The following is a 27,976-nucleotide window of genomic DNA, read 5'->3' as shown; positions in this document are numbered from 1 at the left end:
AAGAAAGCTTAATGGGTTTTGGTGCAACAAACGTCAATCAAGTCCAAATATCAACCACTCTTTGTAAGAATAAAGCCCATGTGGGGAAAAATCCAGTAATCTTTTACATACCTTATATCCTGTCACTGTCGATTCATTTGATAGTGCAACCACGTGATCCCAGGTGATTATGTAGCGGGAACCAGACCTTACAGAGCTGATGATCCTTGGCGGCTGACTTGGAGCTGTGGAAAGTAATAATATGCAAGTGACAGCCACCATATCTGACTTCAGTTCTGCAAACTGCCTCAAGTCAGTGATAATGATGTGACAACAAGAGCTAATTTTGCCACGCACTAAACTAAGCACTTTATATCCTTGGGCTCATTAATGTACCCATGGCCCTCTGTGATACATAACTATCTTTTATTCTCTTGTCATTATTCCTTACTTGGGTTTCTTTTTTCATCAGCCTTTTGTAACTGCTATTTTCAAGGTCATCAATCACCTCCAGGTGGCTAAATCTAATGTTACATTTTATTCTTTTCAGATTTAATACTTTCGCAGCATTCCATAAAATTGACCTTCTAATCTGAATCTTGTTCTTTTCTTAAATTCATGTTCTTTTAATATCTGGGTTTCCTCCTACCTCTCTGGCTGCTCCTTCTCATTAACCATGTGGTGGGGGCTCCATGTCCTTTGCCTAATTTCTAGATGTTGACATGACCTAGGACTTGATCCTAGGTACCCTTCTCTCCTCTATTTATGAATTTTCTCTAAATCTTGCATCTGGGCCTATGGCTTTAAGAACTTACAATTTTATCTCAGGTCTAATTTTGCTCTTGATTTCTAGATGAATGCGTCCAAGTGCCTCTCTCTACTTGAATGTCTAAATGGCTCCTCAAATGTAATCAAGATGGAACATTTGCCATGTACTCCCAAATCTTCCTCTCGATGGTTCTTTCCCATCTTTGGCAAATGATACAATTGAATTCCCAGTTTCTGAATAAAAATCCGATATTCAGTCTTCATTCCACCCATCCCAACATCTAAACCAGCACCTAGATGTCAACTCTCTCTGCGGAAAATTTTCTCTCTCTATCCATTATCCCTTAATTCTGACCACCATCTAAAATCATCCCCAATTGGCTCTTTTATTTTTACTCTTACTCCATTACCACCCATTGTCCATCCAGAACCCTGAATTATTTTTTAAAAAATATGAATTAGATATCACTCTTTGCCTTAAAATCTTCCAATAGCTCTTATGAGACTTAGAAAAAACTCTAACTCCTAACATGACTTACAACTATGAGACCCTTCATATCTTGGTCCCAGCACACCCTCCATCTCACCTCCAGTCTACACCCTGGCCCCACTGCCCTTCTACACTTAAGGCATACCAAACTACTCTCACCTTAAGGTTTTACACTACTTATTTTCTCTACCTGAAATAGTCCTCTTCCTGCCAATCGTCGCACAAAGTGGGTCCTTCTTATGTCTCATATACTCATATATATGACTCAGCATCTTCTCAAAGAGGCTTTTTCTGACCACTCAATTGGGGTTGAGCTCCCATCCAAGTCACTTTCAATTTTATTACCTATTTATTTTTTTGTTGTTGCCCTGTCATCTGATATTATCATACACACTTATTTGTCAGGTTTTTTTCCCCATGTCCTTCCATTAGATTGTAAATCCTGTGAGAAGAGGCTTTGGATCTTGCTTGATCCCTTCTGTATCCTCAACCACTAGAACAGTGATGGGGACATAGTATACTTCTTATGAATGAATAAATAGAAAAAGAACATAGGAACGAATGCCCCAGGAATGAGTGCTCCTTTTACAAATTAGAAAACAAGTTTAAAGGTGTGAGGTAATTTGTCTATCATCACACATTTAGTAAGTGGCAAAAACAGATCTGAAATCCATGACCGACATCAGAATCTGGAATCTTACCACCGTGTTTAGTCACCTTTTCCCCAAGTAGTTTCATAAATTGTCAAACCTAATAGTACTCATGTCTTTAAATTCTTCCAAAACTCCCTAGAGCCTCAAATATAAATCTCTTCTTCTATACATTCAGTGTGGTTTCAAGAAGGAGATATCAAAGTGAAGCCAGAGAGGCAAGAATGCCTGGAAGATCTAAGCAGGGTAGACAGTCCTGTTATATACTGTTTATATATGTTATATATTTATATTTTGTTTATATATGTTACATAAACAATGAGAATATATGGTAATAAGATAGCAAACAGAATGCCACAACATTTAACTTGCATTTGCACTGTGCAATGACAAAGGCTTATAAAAAAAGAAAATAACTAGAATTTCAATTTTCTCATGCTATTAATCCAGTCCTATAAAAACAGTGTTAAAAATAATAACAAAGAGGACAAATTAATTATCTAATGATACAAAGTTTGGGGGTAGTCTTTATGAAGAGAGGTTCTGTAACTGTATTTCTACAGTAGAACATTAAATGCATGAAGGCATTCTCCACATCTTTTCATCATATACAATAACTAACAATGTTTGTTTGTTTGTTTTTATCTCAGGTGATTGTAAAGGATAAAATTGAAAACTGAATGTGCTAAGACTGCTAGGTAGTAAGTTTCTCTCAGATATATCTGCACCATGATCGAATCAATTGGTATTTTTTGACAAGTGTAAAATGCAAATGTTGAAACTCACGTGCTTTCTTGGTGAAGGTCTCAATCATGTCACTGGGTGGTCCACACCCTGCACTATTGCAGGCTCTGACTTCCACAAAGTATTGGGTGTCAGGCAGAAGGTTCTCTAGCCTGGCTGAATACTCTTGGCTGGTGACTTGAACTCTGTGTGCCGCTGCTTCTTTGTCATGGGCAGCCCAGTACCGAATCTGCAAACATTTAAATTGAGTGAGATTCTTTCATGATTCAGTTATTTCAATTGTGAAAACCCTTTTCATTTGGTTCTGACACCAGTGGTGCTGGCTGAGTGTCATATACTCAAGTCTTACTTACTGCTACTTATACTTCTATTAGTCAGAATACGGCAAGGCACAGAATGTAGATCTATTAAAGATGTCAAAGACAAATCAAAGCACCTCACGGCCTGAGATAGTCTCACACTAATAAGAAAAGAAAAAAACAAAAAACTGCATGCGATTTACCTTCAAGATATAACACTGGTTTCTGTTTGGAAGTATTTCCACAATAATTTTTATCATTTATTTCCTGCTTTATTTCTGTTACATGATACCAAATTTGTTATGACTCATTGTTAAAGCAGTTTGACAGGAATAAACCTTGTTTGACAAAAACAGTCATTATGTGGCCTGGAACAGGCCAGTGTAATAACTTTCTGCTAGGTCGTTTTAGAAGTATGTATGCAAAATTATTTCCTTTGAACCTGTATTGAGGCCAGATATCAAAGAAAAATTATGCTTAATAATTAGTTGAGGAACTTATTTATCCTGAAAATAATTTTATTTTAAAAAATGTTATCTATGTTGTGATTAGAACTGATCACTTTTACCAATACATCAATGATAGCCTTCCTTGTCTCTTAAAGTTGAAGTGAAGGTTGTAAATTGTGATTTTCATCCTTCTAATAAGTCTGTTTTATTGGTCAGAAATCTGTATCTCTAAGGCGTAGATGAAAAGGAGAGGATTGCTTATAAATATACTGGTATTTAATATATTTTAGATTCCCTGTTTATAAAGTAATGGAAATTTAATTTCATAATTAAACAAAGTGCTTAGACAATAATATCTAATATTTATATAATCTTGAATGATTCATTTACATAAAACAAACCATTATAAAATGGAACTAGATGGCTTGAATTCACTTGTTAACAAAGTAAGGTTTATATGTAGAATTAGTACATTTCAGGACAAAAGCTAATTACTAAATTGCTAATTGGTTTCCTTTGCAATATTTTTGTTTACTGGTATTCATTTTTCTCATGTCAAGAATACTCTTCCTAATGGTCTTGATAGGATTTCCTTGGCATTCCTGTCATCTGACCAGAAGGATGGCCTCAGAACCAAGGAAGTGGAATTGCACCAAATGTCTCCAGAGGAAGATCTCAGTTGCAGATAAAAGACTTTCTAAGGATGGGAGCCTCTTCGAGAAGGAATGTTTCTGGGTTCTAAAAGTATTCAGGCAGTGAGTACATTCATCTGAGAAGAAGGGTGGCCTATATTTTAGTGGGCATTTGAAATAGATAATACATAGGTCTCTTCTATTGCTTGAATAAAATGAACATTTATATTCTGATGAAATGCCATGCACTAAAGTAGTATTACCCATGTACATTATCTTCACAACGAATCTAGAATGTATTATAGCAATCAAAACCTAACTCCTTGAAGTTCATGAACTTTTATATGTATGCTTGTTGACTGAGATATATACCACATTTTAAAATCTTTATTCCAAAAAAATAAATAAAATAAAATCTTTATTCCACTCTAACACCTTTTCTATCCAGTTTAAAGAAGTTTTAAACAAGATTAATATAATAAAGACCATTTCTAGAAGATGCTTTGTACTAAAATGAGGAACGAAAGTGAGAAAATTTTTCTATCTTCTCACTCAAATTTCCAGGAGACATTTTTTGGCAATATGAAAGAAAAGAACAGAGCTTTCCTTAATTTACTATTTGCAACTGTATCTGAAATGAGATATGACTTTATTCATCTAATTTTAGCAAGGATGGTATGGTCAGTCTCAAATAAAATTCACAACAAATTAAAGCAGTGACTTAGCTATGCCTTTGTGACTAGGGAGCAAAAAAGAATTATTATGTGTGCCAAATAGATTTCCTTATTTTAGAATATGAGAGTTTGAAAATTTTCACAGTATAGTTACTCTTTACAAATGAAAGCATCTGAGACAAAATGATTTAATAATCTGTTCCTCTTTAAAGTATATGTTTACATATAGCTTACAATGTTTTCAAAGTATACTAAAATAAACAGTAGATACATATACGTAATATATAGCATCATCTTTTTTTCCCTGAACTAGCCACTGGTCATGAACTTCATTTCCAAATAGATAATAAATGTGGGCTGTTGCATCTTGATCATCTCACTGAGTTTCTCAATGTGTTGAAACGCTGACAATAATCTGTGAGAAAATTGCTCGGAGTGAAGGGTACAACCTGTAGTCATGGAGCAGAACACATGTGTTTCTTTTGACTAATCACTAAGGAGACCAAAAGAGAGCCTGGATGAATGAGTAGAAATGTATTATCATGACTAGAAAAGACATACATCCATACATCCATACAGCAAGTCCTGCTTTATGGATAGTAAACCATTAATTCCTCTTCATTTGTCAAGGTAACATATAGTGTATTTACTTCCATTTAATGTTGTGGCATTTTATAATTTTCACTCTTTCTCTACATATTTCTAAAATTCCCACAGCATCCTTTGTCTATTGTAAACCTGTCATAGTGCTTATTAAACAATTATGAAACTACCTCATGACGTGGCTTTCTCTCCTCCTACTAATTTAGAAACGCTTTGAAGACAGGCATTTATCATTTATTTTCAACACTGCGTGCATAGGACTGCATTTGATGTATGCTACTCTTTCACTCTTTGAACAAATAGTTATCAGGTACCCACTTTATACCAGTTATTGGGCTAGGTGCTGGAAATGCAGGGAAGACCCTAGCTGACTAATGAGATGCTGACATTAAAAAAAAAAAATCTCAATGTCTGAAAATATATTGTGTAAAAACTATATTATCCAAATCCCAGACTATTTTGATTCTTAGCATAGTCCATGGGAAAGGAATCTCAATAATATAAATCATTCAAATAGGTATCCTTACACCTTTTGGGAACTATTCAAAAGTCTTTTATTTTCACCACCGGTGGTGGGACCAACAAATTCTATGTAGGCTTCAATTAGCTTCTTGTAAGAGTTTGCCAAAAAGATAAATCATCTTTGTATCTGAGCTTCCTCTTTTCCTATTCACTCCGCTTTTTCTTCATACTTGCTCCCTGGGATCATATTAAAACAAACAAATAACAACAAAACATCACCTTTTCCCACACCCATGTGTCAGACAACTGCTTTGGGGAGATCCAGATGAAGACAGATGCCTTCATCAGAGTAAGAAAATGAAGCATTTCCTAAGTATCAGTTTATGCTCACCAAAATGAAGTAACCTTTAAAAACATCTGAGTAGATTACTCAGGATTGATAATCTTTTAAGGCAATGTGAAACCAATCATGAGCATTAATCTCTAATTCAGCTGCTAAGAGTTTTCGCATTCATTATTCCTGATAGCGTATTTCGCCTGTTTTCATAAAGTTAAGTGAATGTTACCTGCTACTTCTTATACTCTTCTAGTTCCTCTACACTGCAGGAAAACTTAGTAGTATTAAGGTTAGAAGTGGGGAGCTCTTTAACTAGGCGAGAGGAAAAAATGAGTAAAACTTAAACACTCTACTGAGATATATTTTAAAACCACAAAGGAAGAGATTATTTTTAAACTCAATTGCCTACAGTTCTCACTTGAAATATCAGGAAATTAACCTTGAGATGGGGTCAGTCACATAGGAGCTGGGCTTCTCCTGCTTTTTATTTTATTTTCTTAATGTGTTACTTTTCCCTCCCTCTGTTTCTTTGTAACTTAGACCCTGAGTACATTTTTATAGAAAGTGCACTGGGATATTAGTTTTCTCAATCATCTATCTTGTTAAACTGCCGGCTTCTCCCATCATATTTTAAAATAGAAACAATAACCACATTATACTCAGTCAAGGAACACCCCTCTCCCTTACAGGGACATTTTCTTAAAGGAGAATAAATGTTACAGATATTTTCTTTTAAGTTTTCATGCTTGTCTCTTCAATATTCAAGGTTCTGTTTCAAAGACTCAAAAGGTTTTTAAGAAAGAACAAATTGAAACAATAATTTTGTGATTTACTTCCAATATTTTAAATTTATTTGGAGAGCCAAGACCTAGGTTTGAATCTAATTATGCCAATTATTACCCACAGAAATGTTTCTAAACTTCAAATTCTTCATCTTTAAAACAGGGATAATAGAAGTGTTGATTCCCTAGGACCATGTAGATTCAATACAATAAGCTTAACTGTTTAGCATAGTAAGGGCTCAACAGATGTTATTATTCTTATCATTATTATTATCATCATCTTCATTACTGTCATCATCACTATTGTCTTCAAATATCCAATGACATAGAATAAGGAAAAGTAGTAAACACTTTCATTTCATTCCGCACAACAGTTCTATGATGCATGATTACTCTCTTTCCAGCTTTCCAGGTAAGGAAACCAAAGCTCAGAAATTTCAAATAAGTTTTGCACCAAATTCCTCAGTGATAGAGCTGAGTTATCAGCCTGTATCTGCTTGGCGAAAGAACTCACAAATTTCTACTTACTGTGGGGTTGCAAAATGTCAGCTATCTGTGAAACTAAATTCCTCAATGGCATACATTTTTTTCCTTGAAAATTACCATTTGAGATAATATTATCTGCTAAAGATTTTTTGCTATTTAATTAAAAATCCTTACTTGATGCTTACTTCCAATAAAAAAAGCTATGTTTTGATTATTATCATTGCTTCCCACCTCATATTTTCTTTGTCCTCTGCTTGTTGGGAATTATAAAATGGTCAATACACAATTCTTAGACAAAGACAAGGTTTTTTAAAAAAGTGAAATATATATTTATGTTTTGATTCATGAGTGAGTTACATATCAAATAATCCTTTTTCTCTTTTTTATTACTTAAAAATGAATAATATGAAATAAGAAAAAAATGCTAAGGTCTAAAAGATGACTTTCAAGCTCCAAAATCTGGTGTCTTCTCCCAAGAAATCTTGAACTTGTTTATTACAGGGGTTTGTAACAGCTAGTGAATTTCTCTATTTTTCCCATTCTTTTACTACTAGCTGTAAATGTAATTATCAATTAATAACTTATGAATATTGGGTCTTTCCAGTTCATTCTTACCATTCCACTCTTTTTATAATAACTTCACCTTGCAAAGATTATCTGAAGACACTTTGAAATGTACCCAAATCATAACCTACAGTACAAAAAAAAAAAAGAGCTTCCTGATATTTTACATGTTTAAAACTTAAATCCTTGGGTTGGTTTTGCAGTCATATCTCAGAAACATAGCTTTGAGAAGGCCAGATTGTAACACTTGATTTGATCATATTTGAGTATCACTATCAGCCCCCAGTGAGTATCTGTTCAGTGTTTACTCTGGGCCCAGCACTGTTTTTGGCACTGAGAGGAAAGCAGACAAAATCCTGCCCTAGAGGAGCTAATATTTCATGGACAGATGAAGAAGGGAGAGCACCAGAATTGAGAGGGCTAGCTGATTGGGCCGGCAGCTCACTGCCTGTGGCTTCAGAAGGGCCCTCACTGTCCATTCACTGCCTGAAACAGAGAGGAGTCTGTGGTTTGGCAGAAAGCCCTGAACTGTGAATCAGAAAAGCTGAGTTTGGGATACTGCTTTGACACTTAATTTGTCCTGAGGCAAGTCATTGATTCTCCGGCATCCATTTGCTCATCTGCAAAGATAGGATGTTGTCAATTTCTCTTAATATTCACTTTTTGTGCTTAAAAATACGAGATGATAGCACTTTCTCTGCATAATCACATCTAAATTCGGCTAGCATCATATTAAAAACCCCCGCAATGATTGCAGCTTCAGTTTTCCAGGTCTTTCTCCCTTTACTTAACACAAATCTTCCCCCTTCTATCTGGCTATTCCTACTGGTCTTTAAAGACTCAAATCAAGGGAAGTTTTCTCTGGGATATTTTGAATGTTCCCAATTTTCTACCTATAGATCACATATTTGTGATCTTATGAAAGATCCCTTATAAAAATACGTGTCTGTTTTATGAGACACATGTTTGGCCTATTTTATAGTTATTTCTTTTATAGGGACTTTTAGAAATGGAACTATTGAGATAAAGGGAATAAACATTGTAAGGATGCTTTTATAAATTACCAAACTGATTTCCAAAAAACTTAAAATTCACTGGCATTTTATGAGAATGTCTGAAAAGATCTTGTTTAACCATGAGTGTTATTACCCTAGTTTTTATTTCAGCTGTTTGTGAATGCATGGGACTCTTACAGCTCTCCTAGATAAGCCAGTTAGGAACCTCTGCCTTATTCTTAACAATTAGCTCATAAATGCCTCACATATTAAACACAAGGATTGGATTATAGTATTAGTTGCCACATAAATCAATGGCCATAGAACACTGAAAGCTGCGACCTATTTGAAAACCTATACCAATATACTTATGAATAAATGTATGTAGTTTGATAAAAATTGAACTCACCTGATAGCTTTCCACTATTTTTTCTACAACATGCTCCCAATGAACAGATATCTCAGAAGATGATAAGACTTTTACACCTACTTCTGTTGGGGCTTCACTGGGAGCTGAAATTTGATGAGAACATTATATTTTTATGTAAGATGCTTATATAACAAAATTCACATAGCACCCTTTGCTGAATGAATGGATCAAAACTGCATTTTAATATTTTCAAGTAATTTTCATATTGGTAAAATAAAATAAGTCCAATAATTTTATTATCCTTTTCTCTGATTTTACTAATATTACTTTTTTCATGATTATCAATGATATATGAACGCACACAGTCATCTACACATGAATGTTAACATAGACTTATATACACACATATATATATATATATATATACACATAATTTTAAAAAATATGGAAGGCTTCATGGATTTCTCCAATTATCTGTGAGTAAGAACTGTATTCTTTTTTGCATTTCTCCCAACTAATCTGCTTAAGAAAGCCCATGGATGCAGATTAAATTATTATATTTAGCTTATCAATGCTAAATCATCAAAAATAGGAGATTTGGTATTTATTATGAAACACTGTTCATCACAATCAATTTTCAATTTTCCTTTACTTTGTATTTACACAAACTAAAGATACTAGTTAGAGACACTTTCTTCTTTCTCTTTTATGTTTTTTTTTTTTTTTTTTTAAGATCCTTTGAAACAAGTTGTGACATCCACTGCTTCTTGGGCTCAGGAAAGCTTTTATAAGTCTAATCTTCCAACTGGGCATCAAGTCAAGTATGTATCAAAAAGGCCTCTGTTCGGTGGAAAAAAAAGTAATTCACATCCCTTTTGAAAATTATACAAAGAAACTAAGGAAATCTTTAAGCAAGAATGATCAATTTTTATTCTTTTATTAACAAGCCATAAGCCTCTTTTATGTTAAAAATGTCCTGCACAAGAACACTGTTGCCTTTTCTGAATCACGGTAAACGTGTAGCACTATGATTGATTTCTTAGCAGTAAAAGAAAAGATGAACACTTATACAAGTTTCAGCACATGCAGGTTTTATGAGACCCATGAAACATTTAGGAAAGAAATATAATTAAATGCAGATGGCCATGACTAAAGAGATGACAATCATGGCCTTTTGCCTGACTACTTTAGCATCAAATAAAGCAATAAAAAATTGATATTGGGTGAGAAGATAACTTGTAAAATGCTTTTTTACTTTCATTTCCTCTGTGAGATGTACTCATATTGTTCAAACTGGTAACAGTGAGTCAAGTTATCATATTTCTGCTGAATCAGAACAAGCACAGAAAATCTAAGATTTATTACTGGGTACTAAAAAGTCCTGAATTGATTATAAACTTAAATAATTTCTATTTTTTATTCTTTCTATATATTTAGTTAACCAACTTAAAAAGGGTGTGTGTGTACTTACACACATATATATTCATATATATATCTATGGTTTCTTTCATGTTTGCATTGTCAGTAGAGATCATGGAATGACTTGAATGCATACTAATTTTTTTTTTAATTTTTAAAAATTTTTTTATAAACATATAATGTATTATTAGCTCCAGGGGTACAGGTCTGTGAGTTGCCAGGTTTACACACTTCACAGCACTCACCATAGCACATACCCTCCCCAGTGTCCATAACCCCACCACCCTCTCCCTACCCGCCACCCCCCGGCCACCCTCAGTTTGTTTTGTTACATTAAGAGACTCTTATGGTTTGTTTCCCTCCAGATCCCATCTTGTTTCATTTATTCTTTTCCTACCCCCCAAATCCCCCACGTTGCATCTCCACTTCCTCATATCAGGGAGATCATATGATAGTTGTCTTTCTCTGACTGACTTATTTTGCTAAGCATAATACCCTCTAGTTCCATCAACATCGTCGCAAATGGCAAGATTTCATTTCTTTTGATGGCTGCATTGTGCATGCTAAATTTTTAACAAATATGAAAACTAGTAACTCTATGACTAAAGAGCATTTATGAGTTCTATGGGACAGCTAATTGTTTATTTTGAAGTAAAAATAGTACAAACTGGGTAAACAAATAGAGTGTTTTTCCTCTAAGAGATCAGAGGGGTATCTTTTATAGTTTTAAGTATTCACCCTCTTCCATTTGTGCTTCCATACATGTGAAAAGAGAACTTGGCCAAGGACAAATGTGTTAGGTTAGAAGGCAATGAAATCTGTATTTGCTTTTCTAGCCAATAATAATTACATAGTGCCTATGATTAGGGAGTTATAACAAGGAGATCTTTAAAAAAAAATAAGACCTAATCTTTCTTTAATTAGGAAAGTCATAACAAAAAGTATAGTAGCTTAAATAGGAAATCATAAATCAATGTCATTATGTGTAATATAAAACTATATATTTAGCATAGACCTATAGAGTCCTTTACGAGCATACTCAGATCAGTTAATGTTTCTAGAAAAACAGAGAACCAGTATCTATATATTTATCCCCTAAGTAGTCTTCCAGACAAATCTTTCCTTTCCCAAGAAAGAAGTTCAACTGCTTTTCTGACTGCCTTGTCATAGAATCATGCTTTGATTTCATTTAATAAAATTTTAGCACTCTATCATGACAGAAAAGTTACATGAATGCTATAATTACACAATTTGGGGGTTAAAAAGGGGCAATTTTACTCCCCCCAAAATATGTTCAGTAATTTATAAGCAGTAAATGTTGTGAATGCAGACTTATCAAGGTTTCAATCAAGTATAGAGAATTTCTGACTTCAAAATTAGAAGCAAGAGGCCAGGAACAGGGGTCTAACCTGATTATTTCAGTGGAGATTTCCTAACTATCATGGACATGATCTAAAGAAAGAAAATGATTTTGGAGGCATTCTTGTATTTAAGTGGGTAGAATGACATTTTAATTTGGATCAAAGTAATACTCATTTACTAAATGCCAAGTACTATGAAAAAAATCTCCCCTCCTTCATCATATTAGTAAGGTCTTTCTTTTACTTACCATCTTGTGCTGAATTAATGACTGCGGTGAGGCTGTAAGGTCCATCTCCTTTGTTGTTAAAGGCCTTAACTTTAACTTGAAATGCAGTGGACGGGCGCATGGTCTCATCTTTATGAACATAGCGGCCAGTATCTGGATTAGTAACTGTAACTTTTTTCCATTCTTCCCCATCAAAGGGCTTAAATGCCACTATGTAACCAAAATTGTTGCCATAGTGGTATTCTCTTGACAAAGGCTACATAGAAATTGAAATATTAAATAGGTTTAAACAATACAGTTAATAGGGGGAAAATTCAATGCAAATAATAATAACAATACACAGGGAAGAATGTTCTTTGTAATAATGTACTTAAAAAATACTTATGAAATGTGCTTAAAAAATACTTAAAAAATACAAATAACTTATGTTCATAAGTTAGTGTTGCCTGAAAATGCCAGGGCAAAAACATGTTCAAACAAGCAATGACTTCACTTACCAAGGATGCTCTTCCTGGAATATCTCGGGGACGGGGCGGGGGAGGCTCCCTCTTAGCCTTTTTACATTCAATTCCTTCTGCCTAGGATGCTCTTTCATACAACAGAAGGCCCCTTCCCTCACTTTCTTGAGGTAAAGATACCTTACTTGCAGTCTTCCCTGGCCACAGAATCTGCCATTTCAGGACTCTTTCCATAATACCCCTAGCCTACCTCCCAGATTTATTTTCTCCTCTTTAACACTACCATGATCGACACTGTACCTTTGACTTATTTATCCATGTCATTTTCTCTCTCAATTATTAGAATGTAAGTTTCATGAGGGCAAAGTTTCTGTGAATTTCACTTATCTTTATCCCTAGAACCTAAGAAAAAAGCCTCAAGAAATATTTAAAGAATGAGTAAATTAATTTCTTTAGAGTTGAAAGGCAATGGTAAGAGAGTGCAAGACTCTAGAATATCTGTCTTATAATCAAACAGTGGGAACTGGACAGAAGGAAAAAGAGAGAAGGTGAAGGAAGAGATGCTACTGCCCTCATCTGTAGGAGGCTGGCTATGGGCCCCCGTCTGACACAATATTGAAGAAAGTGGTCTGTCTGGCATTATTTTCTGACTTTCTTATTATTATACATGCCAACTGCCCCATAAAGAAGTTCATGTCAGCTTTAACAATTCATTATTTTTAAATAATGGCAAAGCTAATTCTAGTAAATACTCATCATTTGATCTTTTTTAGTCAAAAAGATAAATATGTAAATTGTGTATTTACTTTTTCACTGAAAAAATCAAAGTTAAGTTGTCTTGAGGAAAAACCTTGAAGTAAATATACCACAGCTGTTTGAATATACTTATGTTAAACATGATGGCTAGAACTGTAAATCCTAAAGCATGATCTCAAGGATGTACAAACTTATTGTTTTTACATTACTCGAAAATAGAATATTTCTACACTTGTTTAAACATTTTTCTTATTGGATAGTTATCTTCCTAGTTTTTGCAATTTACAATATACCAGAATCAGCTACAGAGTTTTCAAATCCTAACAAAAGTGGAAAAAATTTTTCAAATTAAAAAACAAAAAGCTCAGTAAAACTGTGGGAAAAAATACTAATTCTCAGGCTGTATCCCCAGAGACTTGATTTAAAATTTTTAGAATAAGCTTTCTAAAAACTCATGAATTTTTGATAAGCTCTCCATCTTATTCTGAAAGGTACCCACTGAGTTAAAAAAAAATCAAGCCACATATAAAAAAGTAAAATATTCTAATTTTTCCTAATATCTGTACTTACATATGTTATACTGACACTAAAACTTATAAATCAAAAAACTTGAGATTCAACATCTTATTCCTAAATCTTACTTAAGAATGTAACTTAAATGCCAAGAATAAAATATGACTACAGTGCACTGAATGAAGTCAATTTTTGCTAAATATCCACTTATAGAAAACGATTTGATGTTTGCAGAGATTAAAACCTGCTATTTTTTCTGCACTTCTCAAAATCCTTTGGAGCCTAGGTTGTGCTCTTTGACTGTCTGCAGTAATTAAACACTAAAAATATTTAATGGGTACGTGGAGATATATAAACATGTAACCTAAATAAATGTTACCTGCCTAATTCAGACAAGTTTATACTATCACAGCTTTCTCCACCAGCAATATCTCTCACTTCAAATATCCTGCTGAAATGTAGTGTTTTTCAGACATTAGTCTCTGATACAGAACTCCTCTATAGGTCATAAAAAATGTTTTGAATGTTTCAATAACAAGTCCCTTGAATGACTTCTGAGACAGATTTATCATAACCGATTACACTAGTGATCAAAGTAAGTTTCAAGAGCAAAAGCAAACTCCAATGGAAAAAAAAACAGGTACTGAGGGTTTGGGTGGCTCAGAGGTCCACTGAACCACCAACTCTTGATTTCAGTTCAGGTCATGATCTCAGGGTCATGAGATGGAACTGGCAATCGGCTCTGGGCTGGGTATGGAGCCTGCCTAAGATTCTCTCTCTCCCTCTACCCCTCCCCCTCCTCCCTGCTCTTGCACACTCAGGCATGTGTGTACTTTCTCTCTCTCTCTAAACAAAAATAAATAAATAAATAAAATAAAATAAAATCAGGTGCCCATACAAAAGTTTTTTAACTAAGTGTTTGGGGTTTGAATGTCCAGAGAAAATGTTATAAATTAAAATTGGGTTACCATACCACAGTGAGTTCAAAATATTTCTGGAATTAGATAGCTGAATATTTGTTTAATCTTTTAGGCCAATGGATCCCTTAACATCCAGTGTCCATTTTTGCACAGGAACAGCTTACTAAGCCATAGTAGGCCAGGTAAAATCTGACAGTCATTTAAGAAAGAAAATAATTTTGGTAATTTATTCTTGCTTGTGCTTCGGGCATTGATTTTTTCTCTTTCTTTTTTTTTTTTTTTCCGCCTTAGGTAAAGTTACATTTTGGATAGAGGATTGTGAAATGAACAATTTCCATAGAAGAAGTCATTGTAAGCATATACTCCAGAAATAGATGTTTATTAGAAGTGCAAGTTGGATAAAGCTTGCGGTTAAAATTTGTCTTTTGAAAATCAATTACAGATGTCATGAAAATATGCTGAAATGACAATTAATATTGTCATATTCCATGCAAACAAAAATAATGATAAAATAAATTATAATATATAAAATATAACTTAAATAAAAATAATAAAATCTCAAGGAGTCTCGCAAAAAGAAAATTATATGTAAAATAATATTAAATTTTAAAATGCATTATACAAATTTTATGACTTTCTACATAGAATACTAGAAAGACTGCCCCAAAATGTCAAATTGGGTGATTTCTGGGTTGTGTGATCATGGGTAATTTTGTTTACTTTATATTTTAACATTGGAGCTACCAATAAAAATCTGTTGTTTTCTAACTTAAAAAATTATTTTTACAAAACAAAAAATAATACTTCTGCAGTAGAGATATTACCACAATAATGGAAATAGTATTTTGACTCATTGATAATATGCTACTAATGTTAAATAGAAAAGGACTAAACCATCACTTCAGTGTATTGGACAAAAGCAATGCTGAAGAACATTCAGATTCCTTTTGGATAAACCTTTCCCAGTTGAATATCCAATTATCTAGTACCTTCCACTGAAAAATTTTTCTTTGCTCCCATTGTATTGCTTTGGTGCCATTTTGCAAATTAGTTGTTTATTTGAGTGTGAGTCTATTTCTGAGCTATTTCACTGATATTTATCAGTCCTTATGCCAGTATCCCATTGTCTTAATTGATATAGGTTTAGAAAGTTTTGAATTCATGTAGTGTAATTCTTGCAACTTTGTTTTTTTTGTTTTTGTTTTAAGTTTTATTAGCAGCAAACCAGTAAATATAAAGAACAATTGCCTTTAGAATATTGACCAGGTATCCTGCAACATTTTAAAATATGCTTATTTGCTCTAATGGCTGCTTATAGGTTCCCTAGAATTTTGTGTACAAACACACATTGTGCTCTTTATTTCATTTTCTTGACCTATTTCACTGGCTAGGGTCTCCATTACAACATTAAGAGGGGCTATCTTTGCCCTATGCCCAAACTTAGAAGGAAAACATTAAGCCTGTCACCACTGAGCATTATTATTAACTGTAAGATTTCCATAAATATTCTTTATCAGGTATAAGAAATTCCCTTCTATTTCTATACACTTAGACTTTTTAAATCATGAATATGTTTTAATTATGAATGTTGGTCTATTGAGATGATCCTATGGTTTCATTCCTTTATTCTGCCAATATGATGAGTAATATTGATTGATTTGTTAATGTGAAACCAACTCTGCATTTCTGGGATAAACTACTTCATCACAGTGTATCATTCTTTTAGTATTTTGCCAGATTTAATTTGCCAACATTTTTTTAAGTTTTGCATCTATGGTTATAAAGGGTATTCCTTCGTAATTTTCTTTTAAAAATAAAATTCACATTTCACTTAGATTAAAATACATTGCAAAAAAATTTGTTTCACCAAAAATAACAATAATTTTTATATTATTCTGATATAAGCCACAAAATTACTACTTTTCTCCAGGTAGTTCTTATAAAATCAAGAAAAGGTGGTAGATATGGTAATCCAAAGAAAACAAACAACCAATATCTTTGGCCTCTGATTCTATCTTGACCATGAATAAAAGTGGTCAGTGTACACTCACTCACTAGAAAGCTTTTGACTCAGTTAAGATATAAATCAACAAATGAATGTAAATAACAACCATATGTGGAATAAGAGTGGATTACTTTCCACTTAAACTTCAGTTTCTCTTTATAGTCACTTAAGGAAGAAAAAAAAATCTACAATTGAAATCTTTGGTGAACTCACAGTTTCTTCTGCTTGTTGATAATTTCCCTAATGGTCCATTAGAATTTTTCTTATTATAGTTAAACAAAACAAAATAAAATAAAACAAAAACAGTTCATCCTGGGCCATGTCTTTTGTTTCGATTTATTTCGGGAAACAAAATCAATTTGAGATTAAGGGTAGGTAAAGCAGCCTCTGATACATACAACTTATTAATACTTACTACCCATGTTATGGTCAGCTCCCTGTTGCTTCCACCCCCACCTCCGACATCTGAAGGAGCCACGTTAGGTGCTGAAACAAACAAATGAAACAATGAAAAATGAGGTTATGTAATTTTTTCCTGACACTAGAGTTCTTCACTAGAAAAACCATGAATATTTTCTTTCACTAGGAAAGACAAGTCGTACACATGATCCACTCAATTATAATAACAATGCCTCATAGTAACTGTAATACATATCTAATCTATTGTACTGCCAAGACCAACATTGATTTAGTGCCATAGGAAAGTAGGGGTTTTCTTCAGCAAGAGGTAACAAAGCAAATTTGCCCTCCCCCCACACACAGTTTTTTTTTTCTCTGTCCTTTTATTTAATATGAATTTGAAAGATTACATCCACTTTGTTGGGAAAATATTTCATAACTCTTACTTTTAAACCCTATGACCTTCTAATAATTTACTGTTGTGGTGTTAGTTTTATGCTTTAATCTACAAAAAGCTGTTAAAGAGTGCCTATCCACTAATATTGGATAATGTTACCCCAAAATATCTGGAAATATTAGAAATCTAAAACTGTTTCTGGTACTCTCACTACCCAGTCTCTAAATCTCTTCTAGAATCTTGCCCCATCAGGGACTCCAACTCTCCCACACTCCCATCTTCTTACGTCATCCTTCAGTTTTCAATTACTCTATTGGATTCGACTCTGTAGTCCCTCCATCTTTAAAAATTATCTGTAATATTGCTTTCCACTTACCCTCCATGCCATCAAACACTTGTCACTGAACAGCAAAGAAGAACTGATATATGGCTTTTTTTGTATCTCACTCTATAACCTCTTTTTAACAACCCATAACCTGTGTTCTACTTCTTTATATTATTGAAATCACTCTCTCAAAAATCACAAAATTGCTTCTAACTGCCAAGTCCAATGGCCTCTTCTTTGTTTTTCTCCCAGTTACTCTCTCTCCCTGAAAGTCCTTTAGGATAGTCGCTCTGTCTTACCAGATTTGCATCCTGTATCTTTTACAATTTATTTATTTTTATTTTATTTACTAATTTGACAGAGAGAGAGGGATCACAAGCAGGCAGAGAGGCAGGGAGAGAGAGAGGGGGAAGCAGGCTCCCCACCGAGCAGAGAGCCCAATGCAGGGCTCAATCCCAAGACCCTGAGATCATGACCTGAGCCGAAGGCAGAGGCTCAACCCACTGAGCCACGCAGGTGCTCCTGCATCCTGAATCTTATTGTATGCTGTGTCTTCTTGGATTTGCATGTAACTGGAGTTGAACAGATACACAAAGCCTAGTTTGTCATGCACTGGAGGCACTTAGAGATCAGCTGCTCAGCTACATGGACAGTCTGTTTTTACATAGAACTGCTGTGGCTCAGTCTGAGATACCATTCCCAGATCTGTCAACATTTTAAAGAACATATGAAAGATGAGTTATTCCTTGAGTCCCCAGATCTTTCCTGGTGGGAAATAGTCACACCTTCCTCAGAGGGCTCAAAGCAATGCATCCGTGTACTAAGCTGCAGATCCCAACAAATAATTGTGATTCAAAGATAAATATTTCACAATTTCCCCTATGTTAACCATGTAAATTCTTTGTTGAATAATGCACATTAATTGCACAGAAACAAACAACATGTATGGTTTTCTTTATGTCTACAGACCATATGATGATTTCCATTTCTGATTAGGAATTAATATATTTGAGTGATTTTATTCTACTATTCAACTGTCACCACATAAGTGTTAGAAATAAAAACTGAGTGCACAGAAGTGTTAAAAGATAATTGTAGCACTTTAGATAAAATACATATTGAAGGTGGGATATTAAAATAACTCTTGGAAACCCTTTAAGCCCCATAATTCATATTCTGAAGTTAAAACTCTACATGCTACAAGAAACAAGAAACAAAGAATATGCTGTTTTAAAATCAATGAATAAATCAAATTTTGTGTGTTTAACTCTAAGTAAAAGTATTGTGGTCACGGGCAAATAATTTCAAAAATAACCTTAGAATAATTTATTATACTGTAATTTGTTGAATCAAATATTGCTTTCATCAGGTCAAGTACTATTTGCCAAAACATTTCACTGTGATCCTTTTTATTATAATCAATATTAGCCTCTTTGTTTAGAATAGAGCTAAAAATGGAATATGTTTATGTTAGATTGAATTTTTTTTTCCATTTCATAAGGTTTATTTTAAGCTCTTTTAACATGCTTCAATAAGTAAGTCAAGATTGACTTGCTTTTCAAAGATTACTCACTGAGCTCATGGTACTAAAATAAAAGACAGTAATAAAGGCACTGTACCTTCTAATAGAATGTTTTGTATCTTGGGTTGATTATTGACTTAATGTCCTCCATTTAGCTTTGAATGTTCAGTTGTAGCTTTAGCAGCTATGGGACATTTTTTCCCAGGTGGCGTTGAAATATAACATACCTATCTGACAAGAATATGAACACCTAGGTGCCCTTCTTCTGCCTTCAGCCTTGTGGGAACAGGAATACTTGTGCAAATCATGATTGCTTTCAGGGAAGTAAATCACTCTAAGCACAAGGCAGCTTATTCAACTTTTGGATCCAAAGTAATTTAACAGTGAACAAACTAAACTTTCTTTTAACTATAAATCATTTAAAAGATTTTAATAAACTATTTAGGAAAAAATAGAAAATTATTGAATTAATCATGAAAAAACAATATATTCTTTTACTGTGAAAGGTTAAGAATAGTGAGTTTTTACATTTGTCCTTCTGCCATGAGTTCAGTCTAAGTGATTCCTTGAAGAGGTTTAGAAGAGTGCTTTTGTGTTTCAATCACAGGACTAAAAATTATTTAAGAAGACAATTAAGCTGATGTCATAATTATCTTTCAGTTTATTAAAAACAAACTAATGTTGCCAATTTTACTTTTAGATTTTGGAAGTTTAGATAATTTGCATGTAAGTACCTATTTGAGCTTTGGTGTTTTATTTAACAGTATAAAAATTAGTTTACAACAAATCCTAAACTGTGAAAATCATGGAGTATATGAAGACAGGCCCCTGACTCAAAATAGACTGTTGACTACTTAGTTCTTCTTAATGACTGCTTAACTTGTAGAGCCATTTTTACAGAAATAATGTTACCATGAGTGTAACTTTCCACTTTAATTTGCATCAAAATTTCATTGTGATTTAAAACTAAGTTTTTTAGGAAGAGATTCAAATGGTTATAAATGTAATGCTCTAGAATCTAGAACACCAAAGGAATTAAAGTACAGATTAACATTTTACATCTGCTTTTATTCTACTTCTAAATATATATTCTTTCTGATTAGCTATTAACAAAATCAAATGAACTGTACAATATTTGGATATTCAAACGAGAGTAGTTACTTGTAACTCTTACGATCAATCTCCTGTTCTGCTGGTGGAGCAGATTGCTAACATTCCTAATGCATCTACCCTGTCAAACCGACTAAACTTCCATAGTCGGTAAAAACAATACAGGGTCTGAGATAGTTCGTAAAAATATTAATGTTTTAGGGTCTTATCAAGCTGAAATTGCAGGCTGTTTATTAATCTAGGCTTTGATCTTAAACAGGAATTTTACATGGGTGGTACAGAGTAAATTTGTTAACTGCTCAACAGAATGATAATCTAAAAATAAGTCACTGGAGAAAATGCTGGATGGGCAGAAAAGAAGGCTACAAACTGAAGTCATCACAATGCACAGTAAGATTATTATGAAGAACTCAAACCAATTATGCATTATTTGTTTAGGTTAAGCAAAAGAATTAAAATTTCCTAGTTTCTCTCTGTGTATTAAGAACAAAAGCATCTAATGCACATTTGAACTTTGTCTTCATACAAAACAAATTACAATGGATAATGGGTTCTTCTGAATCGTAGTGTGCAGATATCACCGTGGCTTTGATTGCTGCTTTTTTTTCTTGTCTTCCTCTATCAACTTGCAACTGCCAGAACTAGTGTTATGGTTCTTGTTCCTCCCTTTTTCTTCTACAAATACTTTTGTAGCACTAATGATAACAACATAAATAGAATCTGATTCCAGGCCTGAAGATGCATTTTCTTTACTATAGTAACAAGTATATATGTACAACCAGTTTTAATCCAATGTGTTAAGTACCCACAATTTGTGACAGTTTGCTGAATGAATGAAGGAGCTCTGCTTAATAAAAGACTCATCTAGAACACAGAAATAATTTTTACATACCGCACCTGACTGGATACTCGGATCAGCACTGAGAAATATATATACAGAGAAGCAGCATTATCCTCTTTTTTTTTTTTTAAGATTTTATTTATTTATTTGACAGAGAGGGATCACAGGCAGGCAGAGAGGCAGGGGGAAGCAGGCTCCCTGCTTGGCAGAGAGCCTAATCAGGGCCTCGATCCCAGGGCCCTGAGATCATGACCTGAGCTAAAGGCAAAAGGTTAACCCACTGAGCCACCCAGGCGCCCTGTGTAATCCTCTTTTGACAGGAAAGGCAAAGGAATCCCAAAGAAGTTACTGAGCTAGCCAGGTCACACTGCTTACAAGTACAGAAGTTATAGCTTTAACACAGGCCTTCTCGTGGCTAAAAAATCTATACTTTTTGTTACTTTTAAAAAAAGATTTATTCTTTTATTACTGATGATAGCAACTAAATTTAACAGTACCTTGCTAGCTACAAAATATGTTCTTAGCACCATTTCTCACTTTATCAAATATAGCTAAAAATTAAAAATAAAACTAAATAAAAGAGCAGAGTAGCTTCATTAGTCATGAAATTAAAGCTCTATACAAAGGATGAAAGTGCTGATTCTTGTATTATTTTTTTTCTCTTTTCCTTCTTAGGTTAATCTGGCATCAGTGAATGCCAAAGCTGTCAAAACAAACCCAAAAGCACCATTTTAGGATATCAACTCACCCACTGCACCTGCAGATCCATTAGCTATGGGGGTATGTCTTAGAATGACACATTACTTTGAAGGATGCTTTTGTTATCTCTTTCTTACAGTCGAAATTAAATGGGCTACAATGAATTACAAACACATCTTCTAATTCTTCACTTGGGACCATCCATTTTATAATGCACTTGTCTGAATCCAAAGAATATGGGCAACTGTGCAATGCAAACTTAACATTAAGTAATTGGACAGATAAGGGCATGTGCTGCATTAGATAATGTTGTGTCTTTCAATCAGCATAATGAGGTGCAGGGGTAACCTTTCCATCAAACGGGAACCAGCCTTTATTCCACATAACATATGCTGGCATCTCTTACAGAGTTGTTATAATGGTACATGACAAGACAAACATCTCCCTGTTTTAAAAAGTATTTTTATTCTTTTGTAAGAATGAACAATGTAAATGTCCAATTTTATGCATATTAAATTTTTAAAAAACAGGATGAAAAGAAAAACAGCATTTGAGGAGATATTCTGTTGAATTTTATTATATTAAATATATAAAATTCTTCCTCTAAGATGATGAGAAATTACATGAAATTACGATTCTCTAGGCTTATAAAAAATGGAAAATATATTGCCAAATGATCAATTGCAGAGTAGACAAGCTTTTCTTACAAGCATATTAAAGTTTAAAATGAGGATTACTAGCATGATCATTTTATTCAGGAAATATTATGCACAAGATAGAACTGCTTTCCGTACATGTTTTTAAATCATAAAAAATAATCATAGAATAAGTGATTTCCATTTAGAAATGAGAAAACCTAGGCTCAGAGAGGTTAAATAATCTGTCTCTCATCAAAGGTACCAAAATTTTACTGAAAGCGTTCTCAACTTTAATACTGTACACTGTCCTTCTAAGAAGTGGCTTAGGAGCACAGCTTTCAGAATTAGAAAGTCCTGGGTGTGAACCCCAGTTCTGCTCACATTAGCTAGGTTGTAACGTTAACTTCCTTTTCTGTAAAATCAGGAATAATAATACCAGTTTCATGAAGTTACTGGGGAAATTAAGTGGGGCAACGCAAATAGAAAGCTTAGCACCCTGTTTGAAAATACACAGCAAGTGCTAAAAGACTGATAACCATAAAAGTTGATTAACACAAGACCCTACAGTTTTTCTTATGAAAGATTAATGAATGTGTTCGGGAATTATTTTTTCACAATAGAAAGGACTGAATCCTCTCGTTATATCACTAGAGGGCCGTACCTGGTGGCATTGGGACCAAGACTGTTATCACTTTGTAGGTCTGTTTGTTTGTTTTGGCTCCAAAGGCTTTCAAAGGAAGTTATTTTCTAAGCTCGCTAGAGAATTAATTCATTTACAAAATGCCATTTGAGCAAATACAACATAAAAGGCAACGCTTACAAAAGGTGATGCCAAGAATTTGTTAGTTTAAATAAACAATCCTTCCAAAATTTTAGGTTTGATACCTAAAGCAAGTTTTTCCCAGCATTTCTAAGGGTAAGAAGACTGGGAGGTTGAAGAGTCTTCAGAGTTACAAGCAAACTTTTTTTTTTTCCCATTGTTATTGATTTTATTTATTTCAAGGATTTTTTTTTTTACAGGCAAACTTTTGGTGATAATTATATCAAAAGGATCCTGATCTTCTCAATATGATATTAAATATAAATTATATCCATTGACTGAGATTAAAAAATCAGACTGAAATCTTTCTCTTAGGTTTTTTGTTATTCCTAAAAGCATATTTAATCATTTCTATTTTGAGATTTAAAAAAGAAAAAAAGATCTTAAAATAATTCTTTTCAGATGATCAAGCTATATATCCCAAATCAGTCACTTTCTGAGATTAAAAAATTAAGATACTGTTTGTATCAGAATTCCTGAGGAGGAGAGGAGAAGGTCTATGTCTACCACCAATGCCAGAGCGAGCATTCTCCCTGCCCTATGAAAAGTTTTGTACTTCAAAAAATGTGTTCAGATGAAGTCTTAGTTCTATTGTGTTAGTTGAGAGATCATGGAAAGCTAATCAAACTCAATGAGATTTTAAAAAGGCCTATAGGGTACCTGGGTGACTCAGTCTGTTAAGCATCTGCCTTCTGCTCAGGTCGTGATCCCAGGGTCCTGGGATCAAGTCCCACATGGAGTTTCCTGCTCCATGGGAAGCCTGCTTCTCCCTCTGCCTCTCATTCACTCTGTCTCTCATGAATAAATGAATAAAATCTATTAAAATTGTATAAATGTATAAAAAAGGCCGTAAGAATGTTATGATTTTTTAACTGAAATAAGTTTACTTAGGCACAGACTTAATCATTTAATTTTATTTTTACAATTTTATTTTGAAAATGAATACTTGTTAAATCAAGTGCAAGATCTCTCAGCATGAAATTTTGTAGTTAAAACCACCAGTCAGATCATGCTCGTGTTCCTTTCTATTTTTGTCTTTCAAGAAAGGGCAACTGTGTTCAGTCCATCATACAGAAGTTTCTATTAAAAACTTAAGTGGCTCTAGGGACTAATAATAAAAACCAAACACAAGAATCCTGGCTATCTGGTATGTGTGCTCTATAAAGCTTCAACTTATATTACCTTCTTTTGCTAATGATATTCCTGTGAGGTAGAGAAAAAGGCAGAGTTGTGTTCATTTGGTGGATGGATATACCAAAGCAAAACAAAACAAAAATTTGTATTTAGTCATATCTGGTTTCATAGTTAAGGATGAAATCTAAACTTTTACTAGAACATATATATAAAGTTTTATATAACTATACATAGTTATATAAAGTTATATATATAAATATATATCTCTATATATAACTATATGTAACTATATATAGTTATATAAAGTTTTATATAAATAGGCATTTTAGAGTCCTGCTTGAGACACCACCTGTACGACAGAAAGCTCAATATATGACAAGTATCAAACAGATGTGGATTTGAAGCCTCATGAGTAGTTACATTCATTCACCACTATTTACTGTCTCTGAGTCTACTGCCCATTAATGAGCACTGACTCGTATTACCTGTATTAAAATATTATTATAAGAATTAACTGAAATATGTGTGAAAATACTCAGTGTGGATCAGTACTTCAGCATTTATTTTCTTCCTTTATTACAGAATCATCATTTGTACCTGGTAAATAATGTAGTAAACCACACGGAACTTTAAGAGAGCTTATTAATGGCGGTCCTGTGAATAACTTGGCTTTAAAAATGAAGACATTAGAGTTCATCATTCTATTCAGATGTTAGGGCAAGAAATTGAAGATGCCAGAAATGTGGATTAGCGATATTAAGATATCATAGTAGAATTTTAACAGCAGTCTGTCATTCTTTTAAAATCTTTTCTTCCAAATAAAGCACTGAACTTTGGCAAGGCACAATAAAAACAAACTCAGAGAGCCTACAAAACATTTTCTTTTTCATAGACAAGGAATAATAAAAAAAAGAGCTATTATTAGAATCGGAACAATATTTTTGCCTGTTAATGCAGGGGAAAATGAAAATAGAGCTGAGTACTTCTCCTACTAAAGACTATTTAAATGGACTTGGTATTTAGCGTAAAAATGTGAATCTAAATTGGAAGACCACCCATGGCTGAGCTGTGATCAAAGAGCATGTTTAGAGTCGTACCTCATATTAAAAGAACACATTACAGCTATTTCTTAGAGATGCTATGATTCCCCCAGTGGCAGAGATCTGAGAAGTTCTCATCCCATTCTCTCAACTGCCTACTCACCATACCTTCCCTGGCCATATCCCATGGCCACTCAGTTATAAATGTCTTTGAGTGACATGCAAAATTGTGAACCTTCTAGATCACAGGACCTGCTTCATTAAGAGTCTGCCTGGTTAACATTCAGAGTTTACATGAGAGTTTATATTCTAAATACCAACTTCATTTTAGGGGTCCCCAGTGGAATACGTAGTGAATTCTATTTACCACTCTCCTTACATTAATTATGTAAAAGTATTCTCAAACTTCATATTTCCTTTTTTTTAAAATTTTTGACTGTCTTGACACAGAGTACGCACACCTGTGTGAAATATATATATATATATCTATATATATATATATACATTTTTAGATGAATCACTTACCTCAGAGCATTATTTATTTCAAAATACATTCAACTATATATTAAACTGTCACTGTATTTATAAACCTCTTAAATTTTAAAAAGTTTCTTCAACATACCGGCTCCATCTGTTTTAATTTTGTTTGACGGTATACTGGGCTCTCCTATACCCAATGTATTGGTTGCTACTACACGAAATTCATACTCCATCCACGGGATTAAATCCACTGCTCTTGCTGCCTCCATATTTCCTTCAATGACTGGGGGATCTAAACAAAATAAATATTAAACAGAGAATATTAGTTGGACATCGGTTTTATAATCCCCCATTTTTATTTTACTATTCTGAGAAAATGGCACCTATTCCATTGAGTTGAAACAAAAATACAAACTAGAAATGACAAAATGTTAAATTCAAGGGAGTAAGCAGAGAGCTCATAAATAAATAATAAACTAGAAAAAGCGAAGTGCATAAGAATCATCTATTTTATAAGCCTAGGGTCAGAAGAGTGAAATTCTGCACTTCTTTCAAGCTCCCATGTCATGCTTTTGCTGATAACCACTGGGCTCCACCTTGAATAGCAAGAAGCTGTATGCTAAAAGTAGAATCTAGAAAGATTTCCTGAGGCCAGAGTACAATTGGGGCAGCTGAAAATTTTGTGGACTGCCACTGATGTTGCATATGGGTAGTGAATGATTTACTACTAATGTACCTATATGCTTATACCCTTTTTTAGTTGGTTTTGTTCATTTTTACCCAAATTGTTTGGGGCAATAATAATACATGTTATGATAGTTTATTAAGATTTATTATTTCTCAGAATTCATGCTGCTAAGTAATAAAAAGATTATAAATTATAGGTAGGATATGACCCAAGATTGCTTATTACATTGAGAGATGATAAAACATACAAGGAAGGCAGAACTATCCAGTATTTTAAGCTCTCTTAAAATATCTCCACATGTGTTTTTAATAACTAACCTACACATACATATGCGTGTAAATACTTGCACATCACTTATTTGGAAAATTTGTTCCTTCAGGCTTGCCTATGACTCATCACCTTATTATTTAGGGAATTTTTATCTGTCAATGCAGACCATGAATATATAGCTTTTCAAGATGCTGTACCCATCTCCACAATAATTGCTAAGCGTCTCAGTGTCTAGTTCCTGTCTTTGGACAAATTCCTGTGTGACTCAGACCATGCCATACCTCACCCTACCATAATTTTAACTCTCCTGGACACTAATCTTGCCATCTATTCTCTTACTTTGTTATGAACTTGTTCTTTACATTTGACAAATATTTTTGAGTTTCTGATTAAAAGTTAGGCTTTGCCTTCTCATGTTTTGATTCTGCCTCTTTATTTCTTATTTCTTCCACCCCACCAAATCAGAATTTGCCTTACTTCATATACCAAGGCACCTCTTTTAAGTAGTTGTAGGAGCAAAAGTAAAGTTTTAGTTTGTAAAGGGCTCGTCATAAAGAAAAGGGAAAAACGTAGCTGGATGTTATGACACTGGGTAGGGTGGCCCCTCTTCTCTTCTAGATAACTTCAAATAATTTTGAGCCTCTTATGAGAAGAGAAGCTTTTATAGTAG

The 27,976-nt window shown here is 33.7% G+C and overlaps 1 protein-coding gene across 2 annotated transcripts in view; it reads right to left on the bottom strand.

The window, feature by feature from the left end:
- Positions 1-27,976, bottom strand: part of CNTN1 (contactin 1) — a gene marked incomplete at both ends in the record, with an annotated part of 164,621 nt that overhangs the window by 40,015 nt on the left and 96,630 nt on the right. For both annotated transcript variants that reach the window (XM_080811380.1, XM_080811381.1), the window contains 6 exons: positions 112-224; positions 2,674-2,860; positions 9,324-9,427; positions 12,313-12,547; positions 17,359-17,429; positions 26,491-26,640. In XM_080811380.1, the coding sequence (XP_080667506.1) occupies positions 112-224; positions 2,674-2,860; positions 9,324-9,427; positions 12,313-12,547; positions 17,359-17,429; positions 26,491-26,640 (860 nt within the window). The remainder of the gene's footprint in view (positions 1-111; positions 225-2,673; positions 2,861-9,323; positions 9,428-12,312; positions 12,548-17,358; positions 17,430-26,490; positions 26,641-27,976) is intronic.

This window comes from Martes martes (assembly GCF_963455335.1).
Source record: "Martes martes genome assembly, chromosome: 8".
Lineage (NCBI taxonomy): Eukaryota > Metazoa > Chordata > Mammalia > Carnivora > Mustelidae > Martes > Martes martes.
Note: the sequence above shows the minus strand (reverse complement) of the source record. Positions and strands in the feature narration are given on the sequence as shown.